At 60.6% G+C, this 18,153-nt stretch overlaps 2 protein-coding genes across 7 annotated transcripts; one reads left to right on the top strand and one right to left on the bottom strand.

Moving 5' to 3' along the window:
• The first annotated feature begins 4,151 nt into the window (after positions 1-4,151).
• TALDO1 (transaldolase 1) lies at positions 4,152-11,199 on the top strand. Its single transcript, XM_065938086.1, has 8 exons — positions 4,152-4,310; positions 7,164-7,287; positions 8,461-8,568; positions 8,727-8,858; positions 10,057-10,232; positions 10,332-10,529; positions 10,701-10,846; positions 10,995-11,199. Exons 1-8 carry the CDS (start codon positions 4,214-4,216, stop codon positions 11,025-11,027), a joined length of 1,014 nt encoding a protein of 337 aa, XP_065794158.1. The 5' UTR covers positions 4,152-4,213; the 3' UTR covers positions 11,028-11,199.
• A 526-nt stretch (positions 11,200-11,725) lies between these two features.
• On the bottom strand, positions 11,726-17,791 carry GATD1 (glutamine amidotransferase class 1 domain containing 1). 6 transcript variants are annotated; one of them, XM_065938080.1, is made up of 8 exons: positions 17,672-17,791; positions 16,231-16,307; positions 15,837-15,942; positions 15,447-15,554; positions 14,451-14,545; positions 13,967-14,060; positions 13,668-13,779; positions 11,728-13,590 (listed from the first exon to the last, which is right to left on the bottom strand). In XM_065938080.1, exons 1-8 carry the CDS (start codon positions 17,733-17,735, stop codon positions 13,584-13,586), a joined length of 663 nt encoding a protein of 220 aa, XP_065794152.1. In that variant the 5' UTR covers positions 17,736-17,791; the 3' UTR covers positions 11,728-13,583. The 6 variants fall into 6 exon arrangements, with proteins under 6 accessions (XP_065794155.1, XP_065794154.1, XP_065794151.1 ...); XM_065938083.1 differs by lacking the exon at positions 15,447-15,554 and having other exon boundaries at positions 11,726-13,590; XM_065938079.1 differs by lacking the exon at positions 13,967-14,060 and having other exon boundaries at positions 11,727-13,590.
• Positions 17,792-18,153: the final 362 nt, after the last annotated feature.

Below are 18,153 nucleotides of genomic sequence, written 5' to 3'. Positions count from 1 at the left end.
GCCCGGTGGATGGTGAGACTGACAGACACAGGACGGCAGACTCCAGACTGACTGGAGCCAGAGGCTGAGGACTGAGATTCCTGAAACGTTGAAACCGCTCGCCTCAGACTGGGGCTCAAACCCACGCGACCAGGACTCGGACCCAGAGTAAACCCAGGGTCTCCCAGCCAAGACTACACAGCTGGTCTCAGGACTCAACGAAGCTCAGGTTCTCTGTGCCTCAGCGCAGGGGGAATGCAGTGAGATGCAAGGTGTTAGGCAGGAGTAGGTTTATTAACATAGGACGTGTGTAAAAGATACAGTTGTGGTGGGGAGGAAGTTCTGCCCAAGGATTAAGTGGGCTACAACTCTGCCCACTTCCTCTGCCCAGAGGAGGGGCAATGACTGCCCTGTGCGGGGAGACAAGAGGCTTACGTCTCCAGCTCCTCCTTTGCATCTGGCAGGAGACTGACCTTATGAGGGCGAAGTATGGCTGTCATAGTGACGATTCAAGCCCGCAGAAGGGCGGTGACACTGTTCTTTCACCTGACGGCCTGGATCACTGTTGTTCACTCAATTGCGTCTGACTCATTGTGACCCCATGGACTGCACACAGCACACCAGGCTTCCCTGTCCTTCACCATCTCCGAGTTTGCTGAAACTCATGTCCATTGGGTCGGTGATGCCATCCTACCATCTCATCCTCTGTCGCCCTCTTCTCCTGCCTTCAATCTTTCCCAGCATCAGGGTCTTTCCCAATGAGTCAGCTCTTGCATCAGGTGGCCAAAGTATTGGAGTTTCAGCTTCAGCCTCAGTCCTTCCAATGAATATTCAGGACTGATTTCCTTTAGGACTGACAGCTTTGATCTCCTTGCAGTCCAAGGGACTCTCAAAAGTCTCCTCCAACACCACTGTTTGAAAGCATCAATTCTTTGGCACTCGGCCTTCTTTATGGCCCAACTCTCACATCCATACACGACTACTGGAAAAACCATAGCTTTGACTATATGGACTTTTGTTGGCAAAGTAATGTCTCTGCTTTTTAAGATGTTGTCTAGGTTGGTTATAGCTTTTCTTCCAAGGAGCAAACGTCTTTTAATTCCATAATTACAGTCACTGTCTGCAGTGATTTTAGAGCTCAAGAAAATAAAAGTGTCACTGTTTCCATTTTTTCCCCATCTATTTGCCATGAAGTGATGGAACCCGATGCCATGATCTTGGTTTTTTGAATATTGAGTTTTAAGCCATCTTTTTCACTCTTCTCTTTCACCTTCACTGAGAGGCTCTTTAGTTCCTCTTTGCTTTCTGCCATTGTTGAGCTACCAACTTCCCTGGTAGCTCAACTGGTAAGGAATCTGCCTGCAGTGCAGAAGACCTGGGTTCGATCCCTGGGTTGGGAAGATCCCCTGGAGAAGAGAACAGCTGCCCACTCTAGTATTCTGGCCTGGAGAAATCCATGGACTGTATAACCCATGGGTTTACAAGAAATGGACAAGAAATGGACAAAACTGAGTGACTCACTTTGTCCAGTGGCCACAGGACTGGAAAAGGTCAGTTTTCATTCCAATACGAAAGAAGGGCAATGCCAAAAAATGTTTAAATTACCACACAATTGCACTCATCTCACATGCTAGCAAAGTAATGCTCAAAATTCTCCAAGCCAGGCTTCAATAGTACATGAACCATAAACTTCCAGATGTTCAAGCTGGATTTAGAAAAGGCAGATGAACCAGAGATCAAGTTGCCAACATCCATTGGATCATAGAAAAAGCAAAAGAATTCCAGAAAAACATCTACTTCTGCTTTATTGATTATGCCAAAGTTTTTGACTGCATAGATCACAACAAACTGGAAAATTCTTAAAGAGATGGGAATATCAGACCACGTTACCTGCCTCCTGAGAAATCTGTGTGCAGGTCAAGAAGCAACAGTTAGGACCGGACATGGAATAACAGACTGGTTCAAAATTGGGAAAGGACTACATTAAGGCTGTATGTTGTAACCCTGCTTATTTAACTTATATGCAGAGTACATCATGCGAAATGCCAGGCTGGATGAAGCACAAGTTGGAATCAAGATTGCCGGGAGAAATACCAATAACCTCAGATATACAGATGACACCACCCTTATAGCAGAAAGTGAAGAACTAAAGAGCCTATTGATGAAAGTGAAAGAGGAGAGTGAAAAAGCTGGCTCAAAACTCAACATTCAGAAAACTAAGATCATGGCATGCAGTCCCATCACTTCATGGCAAATAGATGGGGAAACAATGGAAACAGTGACACTTATTTTCTTGGGCTCCAAAATCACTGCAGATGGTGACTGCAGCCATTATCCGTGTATAATGCAGACACAGGATGAACAGTGTGGGAGAGAAGAAGCCAAAGGGCAGAGAAAATTTTTTATGTTTACATTTTGTTTGTCTTCCCATAAAATGTGAATTTTATTTCATACTTGTAAACTTAGTACTACTTTCCTAGGAGGTATTCCCAGATGTGGTTCCCAGTATCAGTGGCCTATCCTGGGCTCTGGATCCACAAGAAAAAATGAAACCACAAGCCTGATTTCAGCCCCTCCCCAGCCTCCAGGCCCACACAACCTAGGGGGGCTTGGAGCAGCTGCCAGGCCTGTGCAGGGTACTGTGGGGGTCCTGGGCACGACACCTCTGTGTCTCCATTTCCTTTATTACAGGAAACAGCTTTCACTCAGCCTCCATGACCTTCCCTGAGTTTCAATGGCAGACTCAAGTAGTTGTTCTTTAGGGAAGGGAGGGGATGTGAGAACAGGTAGAAAAAACAGTCAAGGGCAGTCTTAGGGCAGGTTCCTGTTTTCCCATCAGCAGACAGACACATCTATATCTTTGAGCTCTTCTGCAGACACTGAAGTTTCTCCAAGTGGAGAAGTTAACTGTTAATGACAGAGTGCTCCCGACAAGCATGGAGACCCCAGACCAGTTGGACCTGAAGTTTGATGGCGTTGACTCCTGCTTACCTCACGAACTTATTAGAAGAATGTCGACAAGGTGATCATACCCTTTTTGGATAATTAATATAAAACTTGTCACTATCTTCCCCAGGTGGTTTTGAAGACAGGGGCCCGCTGTGTACCTCTTTGCTGGCAAAGCAATAAAGCTGTCCATTTCTTCTTGCTCTTGTTGTTCAGTCGCTAAATTGTCTCCAACTCTTTGGCACCCCATGAACTGTAACCCACTAGGCTCCTCTGTCCATGGAATTTCCCAAGCAAAAACACTGGAGTAGGTTGCCATTTCCTTCTCCAGGGGAGCTTCTTGACCAAGGAATTGAACCTGTGTCTCTGGCTTGGTAGGTGGATTCTTTATCACTGAGCCCCCTGGGAAGCCCAATCCTTTTCTACTCCACCCAAAACTCTGTCACCGAGATTGGATTCCACACCAGAGGACAGAGAAGGCGAGATTTCGGCCTCAAGGAGAGGACTTGTACCCTGGGTGCCCCTGGCCTCAGGACGGCCGGGGGGCGAGGGGCGGCGACCCAGACCCAGGCCCGCATGCCCAGGGCCCCTTCTCATTGTCTCCTGAGGCGGCGGCTCAGACGCAGAGTCTCAGGAGTCCAGGCCTGAAGCCTCAGTCTTAACCCCTTGATGATCGCCGACCCTCACTCCAGTTCCCGCTGCAAACCACAGAGGAGGAAAGGGAGTCGGCGCGCCGTCGGGGACCGCGCCGCCCTGGGTGTGCTTCACTCGCGGGGCGCTCCGCCGCGGGCACGGATCAGTCTGGGGAACTAGTCGCTCCAACGCCCCGGAAGCGCCCCGCTACAGGGGGTGCACGCTCCGGGAATCACGGCCCCCGGGGACAGGGCATGGAGGCGGGCGCGCCTCTCCGGGGATCACCGCTCGGGGGTCATCGCTCCCTAGAAACCATCCAGGGGCTGCATCACCAGAAGGGCGTACGTCGCTCCGGCATAACCGCGTCTGGGGCACACCGCCCTGGGGACTCATCGCTTCGGGAAGCCGCCCCGGGGCACATCGCCCGGGTGCGTATAGCTCCCGAGGCGCAGCTCCGGGGGCCGGGGGCCGCGTCGGGGGCGGGGCGGCCCTCCCGGGCACCGGGCCGCCCTCCGGGGGCGGGGCGCCGCGTCGGGGGCGGGGCCCCGCCGGGGCCAGCGCGCAGGTCCGCCCTCCCGCGCCGCGTCCGGATTGGCTGCGGCCGGGGGCGGGGCCCGCGGGGCATTGTGGGCCCCCGCTCGCTCCGCCGCTCGCCATGTCGGGCTCCCCGGTGAAGCGGCAGAGGATGGAGAGCGCGCTGGACCAGCTCAAGCAGTTCACCACAGTGGTGGCCGACACGGGCGACTTCCACGGTGAGGCCGCGCTGGCCCCTGAGCTCTGGGGGCGGGCCGGACAGCAGTGAGGGACTTGGGGCGCGCGGGGCGCCGGCCGGCCTGGCGGTGTGGGGAAGCAGGGGAGGGCCCGGGAGCGCGGGCGCGCGGCTGAGGGCCGCCCTGGAGTCGCGAACCGCTTGTGGTTACAGGGGCAGTTTCGTGGCGCGAATGTTGAGCAGGAATATGAGTTAGTTCTGGGCCCAGAGAGACCGGACACTGCGAATGACACCCCCTGCTTGTGAAACCCCGTGTTGCACACACTTTCCACCGCAGCCCGGGGCCCAGCAGTGCCCGCTGGTGACCGTGGCCGGGTGCGGGCCAGTTAGACGTTCGCCGCCTCGGACCGAGGAGCCCCCGGGGGTAAAACCCCACTCCCTGCAGGGAGGCAGGCAAAGCTTGCCCCAGGTTTAGGTTTTCCTGGCTTGACTCACCTTCCTGGGAGGGAACTGGGGGGCTTGCCCTTCCCATCCTCTGCAGCACAAACCCAGACTAGGTGAGCCTCCATTCAGATCTGCTGGGAACCATGAAGGTTGTCAGGGAAATAGTGAAATGCTCCGTGGCTGGGAGTGCTCCGGGGCACACGGTAGGGAAGGGACTTCCTCGTTTCTGCTTTCTCATGGTGACTTGAGAAACAGGCTTTATTTCCTCTTTGGTAAGAATAAGACTCTTATCTCACAGAGCTGAGGAAAATGAGTCAGCATGTTTGGCTGCTTAAATATAAACGTTGGAGACGGTGATGGGCTTGAGTCCAACCTGTACATTAAACCCAACCTGTACATTAAACCAGCTGACAGAAGATTCCCTCCTGGTCAGAGCTGGGGTCCCTGGAAAATTCCAGCTCCCGCTGACCTGCGAGGCCACTGGCCTCTTTCCACCCCTCCCACCCTGGTCCAGGCCCCTGGCAATGACCTCACCAGGATAGAGGGTCTGGGAAAGTGACTGCACATCTTTCTGCTCCTTTTTGGTTTTTATTTGTTTTTGGCTACACTGGGTCTCTGTTGTCACAGGGGCTTTTCTCTGGTAGTGGCATGCGGGGGCTGCACTCCAGCTGCAGTGGAGGGCCTCTCACTGTGGGTGGTCTCTCTTATGGAGCATGGAGTTTCAGGCTCAGGGGCTTGGTACTAATGGCTTGAGGCTCAGTAGTTGAGGTGCACCAGGCTTAGTTGCCCCAGGGCGTGTGGGATCTTCCTGGCCCAAGGATCGAACTCATGTCCCCTGCATTGGCAGGCAGATTCTTAACCACTGCATCACCGGGGAAGTTGTTTGCTCCTTCTTAGTGTGGAGTATTTCTCATCTTTGCTGAGTAATGAACCCCTGGTCTGTATTGTTTTCCTGTTGGGTTTCACTGGGCAGCAGCTGCAGGCTGACTGGTCTCAGGGTTAACTCTAACGCTTAAGTTCTGTCAGTGTAGGCAGCACGTCTGGAGGAGTCTTGGGGAATGTTTGCTTTATTTCCCCCTCTTTAGAAATATTTAAACTCAAGTGTTGACATTTAAGATTGCTAAGTGAATGTTAACGACTTTGTTTAAAAACACGTTTATTGATGATGTGTACAGTACAGTAGGTGTGTGTTCGTCTTTTTGTGACCCCATGGACTGCAGCTCACCAAGCTCCTTTGTGGAATACTGGAACAGGTAGCCATTCTCTTCTCCAGGGGATCTTCCCAACCCAGAGATCTAACCTGTGTCTCCTGCATTGTAGACAGATTACTTACCAACTGAGCTACCAGGGAAGCCCATATATATCTAAATTGTAAATTCAGTTGTAAATTCAGTTTTACGGTCGCTTTATGGACTGAAGGGTCTTGCCTTTGGGGTGTCACAAGGCTCTTTGAAAATAAGTCAAAGCTGTAGATGCTCTTCTCAGCACCATGCCCCATGCCAGGTTTGGTTTTCTGTTTAAGGGTCCCTGGAGCCTGAAGCCCATCTGTTGACCCCAGATTTTGTTTTTAGTTTTGTTAAAAGTCAGCTTTATCTAGGTACTGTCTTCAGCGCATTACACTGGGTTTCAACACATCTGTGTAAGCTCCACTCCAGAGCATGCTTTCTTAACTTGTTATTTTGAAATAATTAATAGACTCCAGGAAGTTGCAGAATTAGCGCACAGGGTCCCACGAATCCTTCTGCCATCACTCCCCCGGGTGTTCAGTGTGGCCGTGGCGTGACATCAGAACGGGGCACTTGGTGCCAGCACGGTGCTGTGAACAGGCTGCAGGCCGGCCCTGTGTTCACTGGTTCCAGCTGCGCAGAGGAGGGGTCGTCCAGGACGGTTAGGATACAGCTGTTCCCAGCCCCTGAGAGCCATCCCCCTCCCCTGTTTTCCATCTCTGTACTTTTGTCATCAGAAGATACTTTGAAAATGCTAACTTGCCAAATCAACTTACGGAACCGGCTAGTCCTGGAAGCTGAGTTTTGATGAACTTAAGCTCAGCACTGCCCTGTGACAGCCGGGGCCTCGAGACTCCTTGGAATTCCCGCCTGGTTATCGAGAAGGAACACGTGTGTTAAAAGAGAATAGTTTGAAGACCCGTGTCCAGCCCCTCTGCGGCTGGCCTGGGCGCCAGCACCTCCGGACGCTGCCAGTCTCCTCCTGGCCGCCTCCCTGCTTGCTCCTTGGCGCTGGCCAGCTCTCGGCTCTTGGCATGGCCACTTGCTGGCTTAGCCTCCAGGTTTCCTCGCTGCGCGCAGCTGCCTCTTGGCCAGCCTTCCTGCATGAAGTGCGGCCGCGCCCTACTTGGCTGTGTTCCTGTGTTTAGGGCTTGCAGGGGTCGTCTCAGGTTTCTGGGTGGAAGCGGGCACTCCACTGACCCCTGCTTCCCACAATTACTTCCCAGCCATCGACGAGTACAAACCCCAGGATGCCACCACCAACCCGTCCCTGATCCTGGCCGCGGCGCAGATGCCCACCTACCAGGAGCTGGTGGAGGAGGCCATTGCTTACGGCAGGAGGCTGGGCGGGTGAGTGCGGGGCCGTGGCTGCCAGCCGGGTCTGCTTGCTTCCCGCCCCTGAGGCCGGTTCTCCAGTGTTTTAGGCTCCGGGAAGGAAAGCTGTCTGCTTTCTTGCGGGCATCACCCGTTGAGAGTGAACAGCTCACCGAGTTTTGGTGGCAGGAGCTGTGTGGACAGCACCCCAGAAGTCCTCCCCGTTTGTAGTCAGCGTCCTCAGCCCTGGCAGCCGTGGAGCTGCTTTCTGGCATTTTGTTACCTTCTAATAGTTGTGTTGGAGTGAGAGTCACTGTCTCAGTGAGCAGTCCAGGTCATCTGATGCGTTCACGTATACAGTGGTGCAGCCACAGTCCAGTCCGAGAATGGCATCGCCTCCTGGAATGTTCTCTAGTGCCTCCGCCTGTGACCAGACTGGCTCGTCTCTCCATAGACTCGCCTTTGCTGGATATCATGTTAAATGTTCATCTGGGTGGTACAGCTCAGCTGAGAGTGGGCTCGCAGGGAACAGGGGCCCCTGGCAGGAGCTGTGCTGGGCTGGCCTGTCCCTCTCTGGCGCCCGGCTGCTGAGGTCAGCCGTGTGCAGGGGTGGCAGTCATGCCCTGGGCCTGCCCTGCCCCCCCACCGTGCACCCCGTGCTGGCGGCTCCCCTCACTTCTCGATGCTCCTAGAACTGGTGACCATGCCCTCAGTGGTCAGCAGACTGGCCCTGCTCTCAGGCCAGAGATCCTTCCAGGCCATCTTGGAGCCACACTGTGCACCTTGTGCATCCGCCCAGGCAGCAGCAGAGAGGTTGGGAAGAGTGTTTTGTTCAAGCCCCCAAAGATGACAGGGTTCAGCTTGAAGGAAGCAGACATTGTGCAGATGGAGGTGGGCGTGGTCGCACGTGTGAACGCGCTCAGGGCCCTAACTGGTCGTGTCAGAATGGGGAAGAGGGTGCTGCGCTCAACTTCCATCCCTGGTCGGGGAACTGAGTTGTCCTGTCAGATGTGTGGTGTTGCCAAAATTAAAAAAAAAAAATGGAGAAGATGGTGAGTTTTCTGCTATGTGTGTTTTATCACCACTTTAAAAGTTTTTTAAGAAAAACAGATGGTGGGAAAATAATTTGGGGAGCAAGTAAGTTTTGTAGAATCCTGTGCATTTAAACCTAACAAGCTTCTAACCTAATTTTTTCCCTTGGAATTTCAGGTCACAAGAGGAACAGATTACAAATGCTATTGATAAACTTTTTGTGTTGTTTGGGGCAGAAATACTGAAGAAAATTCCAGGTCGCGTATCCACGGAAGTGGACGCAAGGTAAGGATGCAGGGCTGACGGGTGGGGGGTCAGGAGCAGCAGCCGCTGTTGTTCGCAGCTCCCTGCACAGCCACGCGCTGCTCTGGGCACCTGGTCTCTGCCCTGCGTCTGCGTCGGCCCCCTCAGCCGCTGCAAGCCGGGCACCCCGTCCCCCGCAGGCTCTCCTTTGATAAGGACGCGATGGTGGCCCGCGCCCGGCGCCTCATCGAGCTGTACAAGGAGGCCGGGATCAGCAAGGAGCGGATCCTGATAAAGCTGTCGTCCACCTGGGAAGGAATTCAGGCTGGAAAGTAAGTGTCCCGTGAGTGGGGAGCTGCTGGGGCCTCTGCCCGTCTCGGGTGGGCCTCTGGGGCAGCGGGCCTGCGCGGTGCTGCTAGCAGAGGACAGAGTGGGAGTCGGCTCCCCCCAAGCATGCTGGGTGCGGAGGAGGCAGGCGGGCGTGGACAGGACGCTGCCCTGGCGCCCAGGCTCGGCTGTCCTGGGAGCGCCTGTCCACCCCCACGGGTCCCTGTGTTATTACGGCCCCGCAGCCTTCTGCCTCAATGCTTCCGAGGGACGGGATCGCGCCGCACGTGGCCTTCGTGTGTGGCTTCCCTTGCTTGGCTCGTGTTCCAGGTTCACGTGCGCCACGCCTGTGCTGGAGCTGCGTCCCCCTTAAGGAGGTCTCCCTGTGTGTGTACAGCGCACCCTCCAAGCACGTCCCCCTGGGGCACACGGCTGCCTTTGTCGGGTGACGCTGAGTGTGTGCACACATCAGTGGTGGGGTTGCTGGCTTGGTGCTCGTGGCATTGGCCACCGAGGCGGCCCTGTGCCCTCGAGGCTGTGCTTCTTGACTGCTTCCCTGCGGCTCGGCAGCAGGGCGCCTCTGAAACCCTCTGCTGGGACAGGAACTCGGCTGGCAGATGGTAGAGCGTGGCCAGGCCCCCTTCTCGTGGCTGGCCCTGACGTGTCATCTGGGGGACAGGCTTTCTGCAGGCTGACCCAGAGGGCAGGTGGGGACCGTGGGGCCGGTGAGGCTGTGGGATTGAGGCAGGATGGTGCTGTGGTTGGAGCCGACTCCGTGATCTCCAGCCCAGAGATTCCTTTTTGTTTTTTTGTTTTTTTTTGGCTGTGCTGGGTCTTCACAGCTGCCTGGCTTTTCTCCAGGTGGGAGGGTGGGGGCTTCTCATTGTGGCAGCTCCTCTTGTTGCGGAGCACAGGCTCCGGTGCTCCAGGCATGTGGGATCTTCTCGGACAAGGGACTGAACCCGTGTCTCCTGCACTGGCCCAGCGCAGAGGTTCTGTGACGAGGGGAGGACTGTGTCTGCAGCTTTCAGGGGCCCTCTCGCCTTGGTCCCTGTTCTGAAATGTGGGTTTGATGAGGTTTGGTCGCCACAAGCCACTGGCCTGAGCTCATGCTGGTGAACGTTCCAGAATTACTCACGAGGGTGGAGCGACCCCATCCCTGCCTCTCAGGGACTGACTCGCACACGCGTCCCGTCCCCGCAGGGAGCTGGAGGAGCAGCACGGCATCCGGTGCAACATGACGCTGCTCTTCTCCTTCGCCCAGGCCGTGGCCTGTGCCGAGGCCGGCGTGACGCTTATCTCGCCCTTCGTGGGCCGCATCCTCGACTGGCACGTGGCCAACACGGACAAGAAGTCCTATGAGCCCCAGGAGGACCCCGGTGAGTGGCCCCCCAGGCCGGGGCAGAGGGGTGCCTTGTCTCAGCCCCTAGGACTGAGGGTTGGGCGGCACAGATGGCAGCTCCGGTGTGTGTCCCCAGGAGTGAAGAGTGTCACCAAGATCTACAACTATTACAAGAAGTTCGGCTACAAAACCATTGTCATGGGTGCCTCCTTCCGCAACACGGGAGAAATCAAGGCCCTGGCTGGCTGTGACTTCCTCACCATCTCACCCCAGCTCCTGGGGGAGCTGCTCAAGGACCACAGCAAGCTGACGCCCGTGCTCTCAGCCAAAGCAGGTAAGACCGCCGCCTCCCACCTTCCGCCAGCCTAGGGCCCCACGGGAACCGGTGCCTTGCTCTCTCGAGGCTGTGGAACCTGGAGCCTCGGGGCGGGCTGCCTCCACCCGGCACTGGGCCTTGTTGGGCGAGGGCGGCTCTGAGCCCACAGCCCGGGCATGTGCTCCACAGCCCAGGCCAGTGACCTGGAGAAGATCCAGCTGGACGAGAAGGCCTTCCGCTGGCTGCACAACGAGGACCGCATGGCTGTGGAGAAGCTCTCTGACGGGATCCGCAGGTTTGCTGCGGACGCCGTGAAGCTGGAGCGGATGTTGAGGGTGAGCACCGGGGCCACGGTTGGGACGGGCACGTGGGCAGGAGGGGCCTGGGGGCGGGAGGGCCCAGGGTGGCAGGCCTGGCCAAGGGCAGGGTTGGGGGCAGAGGGCAAGCCTGGTGGGCGCACCAGCTCACACCACTCATCTCCAGGAACGGATGTTCAGCACAGAGAATGGAAAATAGCGCGGCACCTGAGGCTGGACCACGGATCTGTGCGTCTCTGAATTGGGGCCTAATTGCACATGCTTTATGATGAATCTTGGATTTTTTTTTACTAATTGGAGCGGGGACGAATCATAGATTTCTGATTTTATGTAAAATTCTGCTCAGCGCATTAAAGCCCTTTCTTTTCCTTCTTGTCTGTCTCCTTCCTGGGGCCTGATGAAGGTGGGGTTAGGTCAGCAGCCCCACGGGGACCCCCAGTCAGTGGTGGCAGCCCCTTGCCTGCTGCTGGGCAGTGACCAGAGGGCCTTGACTCTGAAGGCGGGGACCCCCAGGCTTCTAGGCGGTGCCTGTGGAGCTGGGCAGGGCGTTGCTGCTCTGGGGACACCCGGCACCCCCCCACACACACAACTTCCTTGGGCCCAGGCTCCTCTGGGGGTGGTGGCGCCACCTTGTGGGGGCAGCGTGACGTGCACGGGCCCCAGCCTCCAGGCCTCAGACCCGGGCAGAGGCGGGCAGCGAGTGCAGACGCTTTGCTGCACCGTTTGGACTTTGCAACAGGTGTGCTGCGCTGTGAGCGCTTGGCGGGGGGAGGTGATGAGGGGTCCACGGGGGAGCCCCTTCCGCTCCAGCCCAAGTTCTGGAACAGTGAAGGGGGTCAGGGGAGGGAACGCAGGGTTGGGGGGATGGCCCAGGAGCAGGAGGGGGTGGTTGGGTGTCCAGGTCTGCACCAGGGGGGCCAGGTGTTGGGGCGGGCCTGCGGGACGCACCTTGGGTCTGGATGTGCCCACTCCCCTCCCTGGGGGCCCTGCCAGGCCAGGCCTGTTCCCCACAGCTCCCTGCAGGGAAGCGGGGCCCCTGGGAGTGTGGCTCTGGAGCTGCCTCTGGCCACCCTCCCCAGAAGCAGGAGCAGTGCTGGGTGGGCAGGGCTCAGGGCAGGCGCCACGTGGGCCACGCTGCCAGCCCCCCACGACTGCCTCGCCAGTTTGGGTCAGAGGGCCGTGGCTTCCTGCAAGCCTCCAGCAACCCCAGACTCCCTGCGCTGAGCTGGTCAACAGGCTGTGTCCTAGGAGGAGGTGGAAGTCGCTCACCATGCCGCCTGGCCCAGGGCCTCAGCGCAGACAGCGGGTACGGCTGACACGTGAAGGCCACCTGCTCACGGGCCTGACCCCCTGCAGCCAGCGCCGTGGGACACCCTGGTCCCCCGACCTGGCCCCGTGCCCTCCCACAAACGGCCAGTCCACTGTCACTCTCCTGGATATCTCACCTGGTTTTCTTCACTGAGCATGGTATGAATACTGTCCATTAACGAGAACACTCCTTTTATGGAAGCTACGACTCATCGAAAAGAACCACCACAGACGTCCACACACCTTTTTCGTGGACTTGGAGCTCAGGGTCTGTTTTCAACACTGAGCATGTGGGAAATACTAGGGGCCTCTTTCTGGGTCCTAGGCCACCTCCCCCCCACCCTGGTGCCCTGGGCCTGGAGACCCGGTCACACGGGGCCAGCGAGGAGAGCTAGGGAGGGCTGGGGAGGGCCCCGCAGAGCCTGCCCAGGTCAGGTACAGACACTCAGAAGATGCCCCTAAAGTGTCATCATTTTTCTTTTTTATTTGTGTTACCATTTTAATAAATGCTTTTGTCCAGCCAGGTCCATCACCAGCTGGTGCCGCACACGGGATGGCTGGTGAGGGGGCCCAGGCCCAGGGTGTGGAGGCCAGCAGGCATCCGAAGCTGCGGGCACAGAGGGGCGTGTGGAGGGCCACGGCCTGGTCTGCGGCGCCTGGCCGCCTCCCTCCTCCTCCCTTCCGAGGGCCTGGCCAGGGCAGAGCTAGGCCACACGTGGGGTGGGGCAGCTCCGGGGCTCAGCTGTGAGCCACAGGCCGGGCGGGCGCCCTGAGGACGCTGGAGAGTGCCCAGAGGCTGCACTGGAGTCCGCTGGCTGGACAGCCACCTGGCAACCCAGGACCGTCCGCCACCCCAGGATGGCCGGCCACACTCCAAGAGGAGCTCGCGCCACGTCCACCCGGAAGCAGGCCTGGCCGTCAGGACCTGGCCACCACTCGGCAGGCGGCCGTGTGCTGCACCCACGAGCCTTTCTCCTGACATCAGAAGGGACGTGGAACGCCGCAGCAGCCGCCTGAGTCTACCCTGGCCTTACATGGGGTCACCATCGGGTCTGAGACCACGCACCAGGCCAGTGTCCGCCCCCACCAAGGCCCAAAGGGGTGGGGACACCACAGGGAGGCCTGGGAAGACCCTCAGCACAGGAGCGGATCCCCCGGGTCCTGGCCAGCAATCGCCCCAGCTTCCCGGAAGGCTCTGCGTCCCCCCAGGACTGTGCCCCGGGGCCGGCGGGCAGCCCGCTTGCCTCCCCACCCCACCCCAGGGAGAGCCACCACGGTCAGCGGCACGGCCCGTCCCCGAGGCCGACCCCTTCAGGGAGGATCCTCAGAGCCCCCCAGCAGTTACGCCAGGGGCCAGGCAGGCCGGGTGTCATGACGCAGGGTCTCGGGGGACACCCAGGACATCTGGAGGTGGCGGCATCTGCTCGGGGCCTGGTTCAGGGCCTCGTCACTTCCTGCGGGGTAGACGCAGTTCAGACAAAGGGGCCGGGCACCAGGTGGGGTCCCACCGCCGCCTGCCGCGGCCACTCACCGGCTGCCGCAGAGGAAGAGCAAGTTCTGCACGGCCGGGACGGTGGAGCTGGCGTTCTGCCCGGTGACCAGGTGGCGGTCCAGCACCACGTGCACAGCGTCAGGCTCACTGGCTGCAGGAGACCCCGCGCGCCGGGCCTCAGGCCGCATACAGGGCGGCGCCGAGACCCCGCAGCCCCAGAGACCCCACCGCGTGCAGGGCAGCCCCGAGACCCCGCCGCGTGCAGGGCGGCCCCGAGACCCCACCATCCCCGTGGGGGCTCCCACAGCCCTCTATAGACGCTCAGCCCAGCCGCTCACCACTGAAGCAGGCCCCTGCGTCCTTCACGAAGTCCTCCACGACCAGGGGCAGGTGGGCGAACCCTGGTGCCCGGACGAGCTCGTACACAGAGGGCTGTGGGGCAGGGGCAGTGCCCAGGGTCAGGCGGCCGTGCCCCCCCCAGACTGCCCGTGGGGAGGGGTCCACAGCAGGGGTGAAGCTTCCCAGGTCCTCCCCGGCCTCAGGACACGGGACCACCAGCAAAGTCCAAGCAGGTGATCTCAGGGTCGAGGGTCGGGCACAGAGCCCAACAAAAGGGGCTGCAGTGCCCCCAGAGGATCCCCCCCAGGACCCGCAAGCAGTCACCCACTCATCAGGCACAGAACAAGGCCCCAAGGGGCCCCCGCTCCAAGCCCCCTGCTCTGAGCTGGGGTCTGAGCCCTGACCAGGCCAACAACTGCTGCCCCCGCCCCAGGGGCCCCACCCCGCGGCTCCTGCACCACCGCCCCACCCACGCGCACTCACCCCGGTGACGCTGTAGCCTTGGAACACCCAGGACCTGTCCTCGCTGGTGGCGCAGCAGAGGGCGGCCACACCGTGGCCCACAGCACAGATGGGCTCTGCAAGCAGGGCCAGCACCGGCTTGACGCCGAAGCCACCCAGGCCCCACCGACACCCCCACCTCCCCGGCCCTCCCAGACAAGACTGGGGTTTGTTCAGAGTTTGGATCCCCTCAAGCTGTTCAGGGGCCAAGAGCCAGGCTTGGCGGGAGGAAGGCGGCTGCTGTCCACCCCTCACATGGGAGCACCGTCGCTGCCCATCAGAAGCGCCTGACCCGGTCTCTGGGCAGCGCCTGGAGCCCCCTCCTCCGAATGCAGTGGCTGGGGGGACCCCGGCCCTCTGCTCAACCCCAGGCCCCTGGCTCCAAGCACCCCTCTGAGAGGGCAGCCTGGCACAAGTGCGTTCCCACGGCTCAGTGCCCGGACAAGCACTGCCCGTGGAGGCCCCGTTTCCGCCAACAAAGGATGCTTTGTGCAGCCCTGGGTTTGCCCGCTGGCCCCGACGCCAGGCCAGGGCAGTGTGCCACGTCCTCTTGGAGCAGACACATCTCTTCAGAGCAGTTTTCCCAGCCCCCTGCCCCACCACCACCCGCAGACCCCACCAGGAACCAAGCCAGCAGCCTGCCTGCCCACCTTGCAGGGGGCGGGGTTCCCAGCCCACAGCCCCAGAGGGAACCAGGCTGAGGGAGGGGCAGTGGTGGAAGGGTTGCCCCACCTTCACGTCACACGCGTGTGTATACACGCTGAGTAAACCTGTCCACTCACTGGTCAGGACCATGGCGCTCCACATTGACCCCAGGCGGCTCCTGAAATGACTCGGCATTCCCACCAAAACCTGAACCCCAACGAGGCCCACGAACACCACCTCCCACACCCTCACCAGACACTCCTCCCTGTTAGCGGGGTCCCCTCTCCCATGGATCTCATACCGCCCCCCAAGCCGGGGCCTGGGGCCACCTACTGCTCTCAGAGTGGAAGTGCTGCAGGATACGAGCCAGGGACCCGCTGCTGGCCAGGTCCACCAGGGCCCCGGGGCAGCTGGGGATGAGCAGGGCATGGTAGCGGGCACCTGGGGGACCACAGCCCGGTCAGTCACAGATGACGAGGCCAGCAGCTGGCTCCTCTCTGCTGCTGCCGGCCAGCTGCTGGCCCCACCAGCTAAGGCTCCCGAGACCCGCCAACCACCTGCCTGCCCCTCCGCTGCTGGGAGCTCTGGCCAGCGGACGGGACATGGCCCGGGTGGTCACGGTGCTCTGTGGCAAGCCCCTGAATGCTCCAGGAACACGGGTGCATAGTTTGCGGTCAGGACCCAGCGGGAACTGCACCCCCAAGGCCCTCCCAGGCTCCGCACCGTCAATGGACTCCAGCTTGGCAGGGCTGGCGTAGGCTTTGAGGCGGAAGTCCTGCACCCAGCGTGCATTGCTGTCGTTCACGTCAACAAAGTCCATGGTCTTCCCCTGTGGGAGCCCAGAGGCCAAGGGTCAGCACCTCACCCCCTGCTTCTTGCACATGGAGGCTCCAGAAAACTCTGACAAGGGCTGAGACTGCTGGCAGCCACTCGGGACAAAGGCACCGTCAGCACAGCCCCTCGGCCCCTGCTGGCCACAGTCCCCACCTGTAAACTGGAAGCAGGTGTCCCAGGCTCCTCTGGGGGGACTCTCAGGGCAGTGTCCCTGGGGTCCCGACCCCTTAGGTCCCCCCAGGGATGATGTCACTCTCCTGGAGACAAGGGGGACTGGACTCACCCCGGGGGTGGCCACTTGCAGGTTGAAGGCAGTGCTGGCTAGCGTGAAGCAGTGGAAGAAGGACGGGGCCGACACGCCTGCAAGGAGACGCAGCCCGCTGGTTCGGGGCTTCTCCCGGCCTCGATCACCCTGGGGAGCAGCCCTTCACCCCACCTCACCCAGGGCCCATTCCGCACATGGTTGGGGCAGAGTTGTAGCTTCCTGGCACCCTCATCCCCTGAAGGGGGTCTCTCTCTCTCCCCCCAGCCTGACCACTACAGGCCTTTTCCAGAAGGCAAACCCAAGTGTGAGGTTCCCTAACACTCCATCACCAGGGACTGACACCCCCACACACCTGCCGATTTCAGCCAGAGGGGGGCAGTGATAGAGGCCTGAGGCTCTGGAACACAGGCCACAGCCTGTGTCCGCGGGGAAGGGGGGTGCATGCAGGATGGGGCGGCGGGCCCCTTCCCTCACCGAGCTCCTGGCTCCTGTGCCCCGCCCTCTTCTCTGCGACCAGGGGGAAGAAGGCTCCCGGCTGGGGCTGAGGCCCCATCACAGACACCTGCTTCTGAAGTCACAGGATCTGCATCCTTCCGCCTTTACTTTAATCAGGGGACTCCACCCCTGAACCTCACCTCTCTCCAGTCTAGGGGATCAGTACCTGCACACTGTACATAGTCTGCACATCTGGCAAAGGCAGTCTCCCCATTTCTGCCCGGTTCCTCCAGCCCCCTCTACCCAACCGGCTCTGGCCCAGGGCCCCCTGAAGGGCCTACTCATCCTGCCCACAGAGCCCGGCACCCTTCAGAGCCATGCCCCCAACCCATGTCCTCAACATCCCTCCCGGGGGCACACCCAGGCCGGCGCGACCCCTCCTCACCATCACCCTGCTCCCAGCAGTCACCCGCGACTCCAGGACTGAACCCCACTCCCAGTGGCTCAGCCGTGACCTCTCCACGGGGTCTGGGTGCCCCTGTGTCTCCGTTCTGGGGGACAGCTCAGGGGCCGCGCCTGGGGCTCAGCACACTGCGACCCCGTGACCCGCCGTCCTTGCCTTCTCGCCCACCTGGGCAGCAGCTGAAGTCAGGCCGGAGGCAGGCTCCAGAGCAGGGCCTCGGGCCCCGCCTGGGCGCCCCGGCTCCCCGCCGAGCGATCTCCTCGCGGAGGCCGAGGCGCCGGGCGCCCCGCCCGCCGGCCCTGAGCACCCGAGGCCTCGGCCGAGAAGCGGCGCTCGAGGCGCGGGGCCCGGCCGCCCGCTCCCCTCGCACCTTCACCCGGGACACAGCCGGGGGCGCGGCCCGCGAACCGCAGGGCTCCGGAACAGTCCCCCGCCGCGTCCCCGGGCGGCGGCCGGGCGCACTGGCCAGCCCGCAGCGAGCGCCACTGCGGGCCGCTCTCCACCGAAGCCCGGCTCGGGCGGGAGCGCTGGCGACCCCGACCCCGCCCTCGCGGGCCTCACCTTCCGCGGCGCCGCTGGCCACGAGGAGGCAGGCGGGCCGGCTCGGGAGCCGCTCGGACGCCATGGCGGGTCTGCGGAGGGCCAGCACGACTGCGCGTGCGCGGGGCGGCGGGGCGCGTGCGCGGGGCGGCGGGGCGCGCGTCCGGGCGCGGTGACGCGCCGCGCGGCCTGGGGGCGGGGCCGAGCGCCTCTGGCCTCGCCTCCCATCTCGAGTCCGGGTCCGATTCCGGGTCACGTCCGTCTCGAGGCCTCGGGCGCGCTCCCGGACCGCGCCCGCCGTCGTGGCCGCCGGGGTCTGCAGAGAGGTCTGAGCTGGGCCGCGGGACTGCAGCTGCACGGAGCAGACTCCTAGCCCGACCACCGCTCGCGGTCGGGAACACGGTTCCTGCCCCTTCCGAAACCCAGGTCGGGGCCGCGGGCCAGCCTGCAAGGAATGAGTCCCGCGTGGCATTTGGCAACTGGCAGGACGTGGCAGCGGTGGT

Source organism: Muntiacus reevesi, chromosome 5 (assembly GCF_963930625.1).
Source record: "Muntiacus reevesi chromosome 5, mMunRee1.1, whole genome shotgun sequence".
NCBI lineage: Eukaryota > Metazoa > Chordata > Mammalia > Artiodactyla > Cervidae > Muntiacus > Muntiacus reevesi.
Note: the sequence above shows the minus strand (reverse complement) of the source record. Positions and strands in the feature narration are given on the sequence as shown.